Source organism: Centruroides sculpturatus, unplaced genomic scaffold (genome assembly GCF_000671375.1).
Source record: "Centruroides sculpturatus isolate CEXI.00-Female unplaced genomic scaffold, Cexi_2.0 scaffold707, whole genome shotgun sequence".
In the NCBI taxonomy this organism is placed as follows: domain Eukaryota; kingdom Metazoa; phylum Arthropoda; class Arachnida; order Scorpiones; family Buthidae; genus Centruroides; species Centruroides sculpturatus.
In genome coordinates, this window is record NW_019384935.1 from 318,309 (window position 1) to 330,064 (window position 11,756).

General features: G+C 29.7%; 1 protein-coding gene across 1 annotated transcript in view; it reads right to left on the bottom strand.

The window, feature by feature from the left end:
* LOC111632059 (probable ATP-dependent RNA helicase DDX52) overlaps positions 1-3,634 on the bottom strand; it is a 59,419-nt gene extending 55,785 nt beyond the window's left edge. Inside the window, exon 1 of the mRNA XM_023376414.1 lies at positions 3,474-3,634. Within this exon, the coding sequence (XP_023232182.1) occupies positions 3,474-3,560 (87 nt within the window). The 5' untranslated portion in view covers positions 3,561-3,634. The remainder of the gene's footprint in view (positions 1-3,473) is intronic.
* Between the last annotated feature and the right edge of the window lie 8,122 nt (positions 3,635-11,756).

Genomic DNA, 11,756 nt, shown 5'->3' on the forward strand with positions numbered 1-11,756 from the left:
GATAAATAAAACTTTGTTTTTATATTGGAACATGGTGTATACTGCTTAAAATATTTAAATACTTCTCACCTGTTAACGTGTAATAAACATGCTATCACATGTTTACAAAAACCAGACAGCTACGCTTTGCACGTGCATTCTCCCTGTAATTGAGATGTATTAAAATGCCAATATCTGAGATTGCAACATTAAAGCAACAACATGAACTTCGGTGTTGTTGTTAGAGTTTAATCCACAAAATACGATGTGTCCAGCATCCAAAACGGCTTCACCTTCTACAAGACAACGTTTCCTGTTGCCGATATAGTCTAGAATTTGACGTAAATTCAATGATTTGTTCTTCATTTGGTCTTCGCAGTAGTCGTCACCGATAGAAACTGAATTGGCTCAGGCACTGAACAAACACGTGGTCGGCTCCTTACCTGTTCCGGCAGCCATCTTGGCTCAAAAACAGCGCCCTCTGTCAGATTTGGCGCTTGCCAATAGTCTTCCTTTGAGACATTTTTTGACTTCTGAAATAAGCCAAAGTGACAGGGAGCAAGATCTGGACTGTACAGAGAGTGATCCAAAACAGTTAGTCCAGATTTGATGAAATAGATGACTGTATCTTTTGATCTGTGCACTGGAATGTTATCATGGTGTAGGTGCCATGTGTTGAACCAGAATCTTGGACAGATGTTCCTCAGTTGTTGAATGACTTTTGGCAAACATGTTTGGGTATACCAGAGTAGTGACTATATACTGTTTTTCTAGTACAACCCTCTCTATAATACCATGCTTTGCAATAATGCAGCAATCATTCATTTCTTTGTTAAATGTGATTTTTGGACCTCTACTGGAATTGCTTCATCTTCAAAGAGCCAAACTTTGTTCTGAGATTTTGTTGGCACATCATAGTAATACAGCCAGGTCTCATCACCCATTATAATGCTGCTAACATTCTTGACTGTTCCAGACTCAACCATTTAATCATTTTTTTACACAATTCTATCCTGTTGTGCTTCTGCTCCTCCATCAGTGTATGAGGCACCTAAAGCAAACAAACATTTCTTAATCCTAAGTGCTTGTGCAGAATGTCATGAACAGATGATGCACTAATATTCAGTAGTTCCTGAATCTGCCAATAGGTGATTCACCTATTTTTGCTGAGAAGTTTCTTTATAGTATCTATATTTTCTGACATCACTGCTTCTGCTAGCCTACCTGAGCATGGGTCATCATCCACCACACCAAAATTACCACTTTTAAACTGTTTATACCATCATGTAAGTCTTCAAGAAGGGACAATGTTTCCCCAAAACAGAAGATATTTCTGAAAAACACTCCTCTTTACTGAGATTATGTAAAAAGTTATAACAGATAATCTTCCAATATTCAGTTTTCATCCACACTGCCATTTTCCAGTATTTTTGCAATGTTTGTTGAAAAAGTACCCAAACCAGGAACTCATTTAGGACTTTGCCCATTTTTCATGCTGTTTTGATTGATGAAGACTCATTTCGCTATGACCAATGGAAGACGTGAAGGACAAAACTTTCCGAGTGACATATGTATATGGGTCAAGTTAAGAGGTACTTTCAACGTCCATGAGAAAAAAATCACATTTTTTTCAAAAATTTGTTTGAAATAATGTTATTATCTCTCAAAACTCACCATCTTCTTTATGGTCACTTAAATTCATTACTTAAATATACTTAATTTAGTCACAATAGTACTTCAAACATGAAAAACATATCTCCCCTGGCCTGTCCCCTAACCGATTCTGTTCGTGTATCAGTAATTTTAAATACATAGAAATCTAATAAAATATCAAAATCATTCATTTTAATAAAATAGGATAAGTAAGTTATTTTAATCTAACAAGTAAAATTACGTAATATTTCTTTTTCATAAAAAAATATTTACATCTAATTTGTCCTGCATTTTTCGTGTCTCGTCCCCTGGCATTTTGTATTTGTCAAAAAACGATGTTTGTTTACTTTGTCGTGGGAAATTGTGACCTTGAACACATTTCATTGGACGTGAAGTTAGCAGTAAGCATCAAGCCAGCTAACCACGCAGCCATTTTGTCAGTGATTTCGGTAACGTTACTCTGTGGGTACAGTTGTGAACGAGTGAAGTGATCTCTCCCCTGGTAAGTTTTATTTTGTGATTATTTACCTAAGAACTTCATTTTATTTGTATATTTACTGTTATTTGTGCATAGATTCTCATATTTACTTGTTAATTATGTACAATAAATACTGTTACGATTATTTCAGTTTTCTAACGAAAAATTATCTCCCCTGTCATATCTCCCCTGCCTTTTAAGATTCCAGGGGAAAGACTTTATGTCCAGGAGAGATATAAAAACGTCAGATCAGAGTATTTTTATGAATAACACATAAACCGTCATTCTGTAATTTAGTCAATATACATTTTTACTCTTTTAGCCTATCTCATACATTTAATTATGTATAATATGTCTTTTACAGAATGTTAGCAAGAAAAAAAGTGACATATAAAGAATGCCTAGAAAAAAAACGTGTAGCAGAAAGATTAAGGTACCAATGCATAAAAAATGACCCTGACAAATACGCACTACAAAAACTTAAAGAACGTGAAAAGTATCAAAAGAAAGAAAAAGGAATTGTTAAGACTATGAACCAAATGACCCCCTAAGAACAGCGAAAAGTTAGAAAATTGTGGAGAGAAAAAGCAAAGAATCGTACATGTCTTTTAGCACTTCAAGTCATAAGTAATGAATCCTCAACCCTTCCTAGTTCGGATAATGAAGACCAACTGCTACTACCACCTCCTCAGAATGAAAATATTAACAGGCTGCTTGAAAATAAACAGTCTGATAATTTAATAATTATAAAATGAATAAATAAAGTTGATTCTTTAAAAAAAAAGTCTATTTTCTTTCATAAAGCAATGTTAAAATCTCTCCCCTGTTCATAAAGTATCCTACCCTGTAAACCTAGTCTTCCCCCTGTATTGAGTATCTCCCCTGGTCATTCATAAAACAAGATAAAATAAATAAATTGACTGGCCACCTTGCAGATATGCACAAATTAGTTGTTTCAATAAAAATGTTACATAATTAGATTAAATTTCTAACATTTATGTTGTGGCCACATCTCTTAACCAGTGAGTATCTCTTAACTTAGAATGACCCATATACCTTTAGATTAAAAGCATAGGTCTTACATTATGCGTTTTTTTTTTTTTTTTCTTTATTTTGCTTTCGTAACCCTTAAATTCTACTCTTCTTTTTGTATAAGACCTCACTAATAGACATGTCCTAAGCAGATAGAAATGTTTAGGGGCGACACATATTAAAGAAAACAACTACTGTATCATGTTAACTAAAGACACGATTATTTCTTCTACAAAACAATTTTTATACCAATTATAGATGAACAATTTATAATTACTTATTCTATAACTAAAATATTAAAAAGTATAGTTTTATAAAGAAAAACACTAACTCTCAGTTTTCGTGCATCGTCACCAAATCTTGAAAAATCAAATTTTGTTCCACTGCTTAACTTCCTAAACAAGCACATGGCATCCATGTTCAAATTTGAAAACACGTGGAGTTTTGTTTAGTAACGTTATCAAAATTATTCTTTTTTAAATATTTTTTAATAAGTAAATAATTTAAATTTTTACTTTTTATAATAAAATTAATATTTTTAAAATACATTAAAATTTCAATTAATCAATTTAACTTTTAAAAAATTTTTGCGTTAAGGATATTTTTTTATTTTTTCATTTTGACTCTTTTTGCCCCATGAGAACTTAAGATACTGTATTTTAAAATCATACCCCTTATGAGTTTGGCCAGGCTCGTTATGGGGCAGCCTAGGGTGAAAGATGGAGCCCGACGTTTCCGATACAGATTGCTTAAGAATTCCTGGGTTGATCGTCCGGATTCGATCCACGGTATCCCAGAGCGGTAGGTCGTCGCTCTAAGGATACTAGAGAGTTAAATTTGATTTCATGTTGCTTATTAGTATGAAAACAAATTATGTCGGAGTCAGCCAGCATGCAAAAAATAGGGAAAACAAAGCTTGACACGAATTTATTATGATAAAATTACAAGGATTCAAATTAAATTCGAATTTAGACCTTCAATAAGACATTTCAGTAGTTAAATCTCTTACCGATATAGGTCGGATAGCCAAGGGTTTTTTTAAACTCTTTCCGCCCTGTGGGCACTAAAAGGGCAAGCCTATTTTTAAGCAAGCCTATTATGGGTTCGACCTGGCTCACAATGGGGCATCAGGGTGGTGAGAGATGGGGGCCGACATATCTGGTCGAAAAATCCCCTGGAATTTTCGGGGATGGTCACCCCCGAAAATTCCAGGAATTTTTCGACCCGTTCGGATTCGATCCCGAGTCCCCCAGAGCAGTAGGCTGCCACCTTAAAGACACTAGCTTGCTGCTCTAAAAGACTCTGGAATGGGCCTAGGTTCTGGTTCAGGTTTGATCCTTAAATTTTTTACGGATGCCTTGATCTAGAGACATTAGGTCCAACCCCATTTTGACCAGACCGGATGGCCGAGCGGTCAAGGTGGCAGCCGTCTGGGGACCCGGATTCGAATCCGGACGAGTCGACAAATCCCCATGAATTTTTCGGAGGTGGTCCGTTCGGATATGTCAGGCCCCGTCCCTCACCATCCGGTTGCCCCATTGTGGGCCTGGCCGAACCCATAATGGGTCTGCTTTAAGAGGTCCTCTTAGTGCCCACAGGGCGGAAAGAGTAAAAACAAAAACCATTTTGACCTACCGAACTCCCGATAGTCATAGAAAAAAGATCTGCTATTATGCTCAGATGCTATTATGAGTGATCTAATCTACACTTGCTAACTAGGCCTAATGCAACTATATTTATTGCTTACATTAGTTAGCAAATGTAACCAATAAGTATAATTGACTGTATGAGATATTTGACGGCGGGATGACCGGGCGGTTCAGGTGTCAGCCTACCGTTCTGGGAACCCGCGAACAAATTCAATCAGGTTGAAAAACTCTAATAATTTTTGGGGGATGGTAAGTTCCGGATATGTTGGGCTCTGTCCCTCACCATCCCATCGTCTTATTGTGGGTCTGGCCGAATCGACGATAAAAAGGCTCTTTTAGTGCCCTCACAGGGCATTGCATCTTTCATGACAAAATGACCGCGCGACGATATGAAGCTTCTTCACTTGAAAAAATTAGGATCGGTTCTGTGTGCATTTTCAAATATTTATATGGCAATTAAAACGAAATTTTGATGCTCATTCTCAACATAATCGCTAACTCAATTGAAGAACCGGCCGGATAGCCAAAACAGTAATGGCATCAACTTGCCGCTTTGCGACACCCAAGAACGAATCTGGACGAAGGACCCCATAATGTGTGTTCCGCTCCGGATATTTAGGGCCATGTGATAAAAAGTCAAAAATGAAAAAAGCTTCTTAATTCCAATTATTTTCTTAATTGTTCTCTTTTTAGTTAATGTTTATTTTTTTATTACATCATTGATGATATTAAAAAAGTCTATTGATAATTTATATAAGTGGAACTTTTATTGGTGAAAATATTTTCCTAGAATATCAATAGGAATTTTAGAAATCAATAGAGCATCATTAAAATTTATTGCAGCTTTTTATTGGTTGCTTTTTTCTGGAAAGATTTACAATGCAATGTGCTTTAATTACAGTACGAATAACGCCGAATGCATAAAACTCTACCGACTATCTCAATTTTCAAATTTAAGAAATAATTTTGCTTTTAATAGTATCAAAACAAGCAAATTATTAGGCTAATTACGAACCTAGAATTATACTCTTTCGACCAAAATACCAATGGTAAAGGGTATTGAACTACGCTGGCTATTATCCAGTTTTCATTACTTAAAATTTAAAATAAACAAAAAAAAAAAAAAAAAAAACCTTTTTCTGCTTAAATTAAATATATGAGTAAAGGAATATCAGAAGATAATAGACCTAAATATATGAAGTAATTATTATTCAACTTTTTATTTTATACGTTATAGAAAATATTATTTTATTAAAAGATTGATTCTTTATGTGTAAATAAATAATATTAAATAGATGTAGACTCGTTATATCTTGTATTCAAACAATTATGCGCTCTAAAAAGTCTATTTTAATAAGTTTTATTACTTTAAAATGATCGTTAATTAATTTTTAATGCATAAATTCTTCAGAATCTTAGCTAAATTACCTAATTGAAAAACTTTTATTTGTTGTAATAATTTTTTAAAATAGAAATAAATAATTTATCATTATAAATCGAGAAATGATTGATTTTAATAATAATTATTTTTCTATTGCGGTTACTTTACTTCAAATTTCTAATAGAAATTTTTGTTTTTTAAAATTTTACTGGTAATTAAAACGAGAGTAAACAAAATATGGACTAAGGCTTCTGCTTGAAATATAAATATTAAAATCATTTTATGCAAATTATTGTACGCAAGATGCCTAAAGGGAAAGACTTTCTTTAATTCAGAATCCGAGCTGAACTTTCGAGTCTTCATTCGGAAAGTCAGTCATTCTTAACATATGACTGATCTAATGGGGGCATTTTGTATCGTAATGATTTGTTATTTTAAATACAGTAGTACCTTTTATTGCAGACAGATGGCAGAGTATCCAAAAACAAACATTCTGAAATCACGTTCAACATATACCCCGCGTTTCTTTATGCAGCGCTCGAGAAGCGCTTTACAGCGAACACACTGAAACTGGTTTCTAATTGGCCAACACTGCTCGTGACGTCATTTTGCTACACTCTCGCTGCATAAAGAAACGCAGGGATTATTAATTACCAGGCACAGAAATTTTATGTTTAATATTGCGAAATATAATGAGAAAAGTTATATATATATACACGCATAAAAAATGTATAGAAAGCTGCTATAAAAATAATCAGTCTTTGAACTTTTAAAAATGTATTATAACAAAATATTTTCCTTGGATAATTGGCTAAGATTTTGCAGAGTTGTATTAAAATGATCTACTTAACAAACGTTTTTAAAACAATAAAACTTATTAAAATAGATTTTGTAAAGCATATAATTCTTCAAATATAAAATAAAATGAATCTATATCTACTTGTTATTATTTATTTACATATACAGGTTCAATCCATTAATAAAGTAATGTTTTCTACAATGTTTAGAAAACTTGAATAATAATAACTGTTTGTTATCTTCTTACATTCGTTTACTCATAAATCTAATTTAAATCAAAAGCTGTTTTTTTAAGTTTATTTTAAATTTAACAGTAAACAAAAGAATTTTAAGTAATGAAAATTGGATAAAAGCCAGTGTAGTTCAATACACTTTCGCCATTGATATTTTGGTGGAAATAGAATAATTCTAGGTTTCTTGAGTTATTCGATTATTTTGAAAATATAAAAGTGCAACTTCAAAAGTAATTCTAGAAATTCAAAAGATTTTAAGAAAATTACAAGCGATAATATTTACGTATATAATTTAATAATCCACGTATAATTATAATTCCTATTTAAATCTTTAGAAGTATTTTATTGTAAATTTAGTACTTTATTATTTCGATTTAAAACAAAATTGTATAATAAATAAATAAACTATTAATGACTATATACAATTTAATTTTAGCACTAACATCTTATCACTTCTCTTTTATATTTTGCGATTTGATTAAACATAAATCTGCTTTAGAATTGTCTTTCAAAACGTGGTTTTAGATGATATTAGTTGTGTAAGATGCTTACAAAATAATTTAAATTAAACATATCATCTTGACATACTTTCAAATTTAATTTTTGAATTTATTAATTTTGGCAACTTTCAGTTTCTAGGTTAGTCACGATCTATCAAAATCTTATTGATTTTTAAATGTTATTAAAAATCACTTCAAATTGGATGTCGTCCATAAATAAAAATAAACTTAAAAAAACACAATTGCTATTTTTAAATTACTAAGAATTTTATAAATTAGCATACATAAATTTAATGATGTAATTATTATAGATGTAAGCCATTTTATTTTATTTTTTTTTAGGGATCCGGTTATTTGTAGACGGGATTTTATAACTAGTATATTGCTTGGAAACTTGTTATATTATGATTAAGTTTATAAGTAAACCTTTTTAAATTGTTTAAAAAATGAATTTAATAGTTAAAATATTTCAAAAATAAATAATATACGAGGATTCTACTCTCGAATTTGACTGAATAAATTGTAATGATTACACTATTTGCCTGATGTAATTGATATAACCATTAACATAATTCTTTCATGTAGAAATTTAACTGGATTAACTTATTTTTTCATAATACTTATTATATTAATTGCTAAATATTTAGTTAATAAATTTGAAATTCGAAATAAATAAAAAAAATTGCAACATTTTAAAATTATTATTTCTTCGATTCAAAATTTATTAATTTAAACCTCTAGATTTTAATAAACAAGTTAATTACGAGATGTAATTTTATATATAATTTATAATTATACTAACTATTTTAATGTAATTATATAAATAGTAGATTGCAGTTCTTAAATTAAACTGAAATGTTATATTAATAACATATTTTAATTTTTCAGAATTTTAGAATTAAAAAAAAATACAGTAAAAAGTAATTTAAATTTAAAAAAAAATACAAAATTTGACAGTTTATTTACATTCAAAAAACCCATTGAAAGTAAAATGAATCAAAGTTATTTATAAAACTAGTTATTTTTAACTTATATTACTACACTGGAGAGACCTTGACAAAGTTCTGTGTCCGAAACTTTTGTCTGGTTACAAATTATTTTTAAAACAGGTGAAAAAAGGAGGCATTTCTATGCATTTAATTAATAATAAATCTAATTTTGGTTTTCAAATTTTTTTCCCATACTTCCACAGAAGCTAACGTAAAAATTCAAAATTCCTTCGAACAGATTGCGTCACTTCAACGAAACAAATCACGTGTTGGTTCTAGTTTTTACATAAACGATGAATACGTAAGCACGCGTATCGCGTGTTTTGACGTTGTCACACGTATACTTTATCTTTTCCCATGACACATATACGTTTCTATTCTATTTGAATATTTATATAAATAAACAGCTGCTAGAATAATTTTAAATGTTTGTTTTACAAATGAGTTTAAACGTAGAAAGCAACCCATATCGTTAACTTTATATAACTTAGTAAGAGATTATTACAATTTAAATTATTTTTCCTAGAAATTTTAAGGCTACTTATTATCTTATTTAGAATCGTTTTACTGCATTAAAATAATACAAAACATTAGCAGCATTCAAATTAATTTATAATGCACATAATCTAAATCTTAACACAGAAAAAAAATATATTTGTGTCATAGAATGAGAGCCAAACCTACGCCATTTATTTTCACATTAAATATGTAAAACACATTTCGTTTCAATACAATTTAGTCTTATTACAGATATATTTCATTCTTTTAGCTTTAGAAATCTACAGTTAGGATTTATGCTTTGAATACCATTTGTCACTCAAAGTATAAGCAATATCAACGCTGTTTTAGTTTATTTTTTAAAAATTAATTTCATAAATAAAAAATATATTTGCGTCATTTCAATGTATACATACAGACGTACAGTACAAATATCCATTTTTTTTTAATTTTGTACAATAAAAAAATAACTACTCGAAATCTGTGCGATCTTTCATGTAATCAATGAGATTAGTCCATAGTTTATAAATTATTTAAAAAGCGTGATTGAAATACCGCTCGTACGAATTAAAAATATGTAAATAAAAAATTGAGAACGATATAAACATAGGCTTCCTGTTTACATTGCTTAATAAGATTTAGCAAAATATACAAATTCAAGCGGATTGCAAAAATGTGTCAAGGTATTACCTTGAGATATTTAATTTAAGTAAGCTAATAATTTATTACTTTATTTTAAAAACGCTTTCGGTGTAAAGTGAACAAATTAATAATTTGTTATTGATGATTTAATGTCTGTTTTTCTTACAATAAAAAAAAATTATCATCGGGCCTACAATTCAAGTAATTTATTTTCAGTTACTATCGAATGGTGATGAAAACATTTAAACCGAAATATCGATTTTGAGATGGAAAATATTTACTTTCTGAGATTTTTTTAATGCAAAACTGAAGTTAGTTGTAATTGAATTCAATAGTAGACTACTTTTTGTTTATGGGATAAACTCTCTTATTTAAGTAACTAACATCTGCACAAATAATACAAGATCAAAACGTTTCTAATAATATCCTATACAAACAACAAATTACTAAGTTTGCTAACTGTAAAAATCTATTCTGCACGAATACATCCAAATGATCTATTCATTTTCTGATGACTAACGAACGTCATTGTAAGATAAAAATACTTTATGTTAAGACGATTAAATTTGAGGGGAAAAAATCAGATTAGAAAACTTATAAATTAAAATAAAATAAGAATATATTCATTTTAAAATTATTTACATGTTTGGGTTTCCTATATTCCGGTGTAAAAATAACTAATTATGGGTTAGATATACATCATTTCAATTAACTGGTTGAGTTACAAATATTAAATAGAATAAGATATATAATTTGGATATTATAATTATTATAATAAGAAAATAATAGGCTATTTTGATAATAAATAATTCCAAAATTAAAAATGATTCAAAGCATAATTATAAAAATTACTATCTAGTAACGCAATTCGCATCTATTAGAACTGCATCACAGATTAATGTGCACAAATTAAACTATTTTTCAGTGAGGTAATCAAGACATATTAAGATAAATGCTATCATTTTTTTCGTCTAAAGCACAAAAACATAGCATTTCTCTTTCACATATTGCTTCAAACTATCATTGCAATTGAAAATCTTTCAATTTAAGTTATATTATTATTATTATCAGTGTTAAAAATTGCTTTCTCATTCCTAAAATTTCAAATATAAACTCTATTAAATAGACTCTATATTTGAAATTTTTAGTTGCAATACAGATTTGTTTTTTAGCATCATTGTTTATCATTTGTAATAAAAAAGTTATTGTATATCCGGCATTTTTATACATTTTTTACAGCGAATTTCTTCGTATTGGACCATTAGTAACAAAATTCTTGAATGTATTTTCGAAGAAATCCATAAAAGAGAAGAAACTCGATGAGCTATTCACGTGCTAATAGTCTATCACATCTCGCTTATGGAGCCAAAGTCTATATATTTTAAACTTACTCTACTTTTTAAATTTACATTCACTCGAGCTGTTGGCAACCTGTAAAAAAAAATTATATAAAATTCCATAAACTTTTTGAATACTAATCTCTTGTTTTTAAAGCAAAGTTAAAATATGTATTCAATAAAAAGCTGCTTGTGTAAATACTCAAGTTTTACTTCTTTCCTTATTTTTAATATAAAAATAACAATTTTCATGATAACTCAGGATATCTTCTAATTTAACATTTTTAAGTTAATTTAAGTTAATTAAGACTATACAAAAATATGCATTTTCGAGTCTATCCATTTATCCTTTAACACAACCACAGAAGTAACATTAAAACCAAGAGTACTGTACATGGTGAGAAGATTTACTCTTGTTTTTAATGCAAAAGCGTCAGATCCTCAAATAAAAGACGTTTGATATCGTTTTTTAACTTTGTGAATTTTTACCTATTATTATTTGTTTTTTTAATGAAGTGTTTTCTTTAATCCAATGTAACTGTTACTTCTGTGGTTGTGTTAAATCTATACTAATATAATAAAGAGGC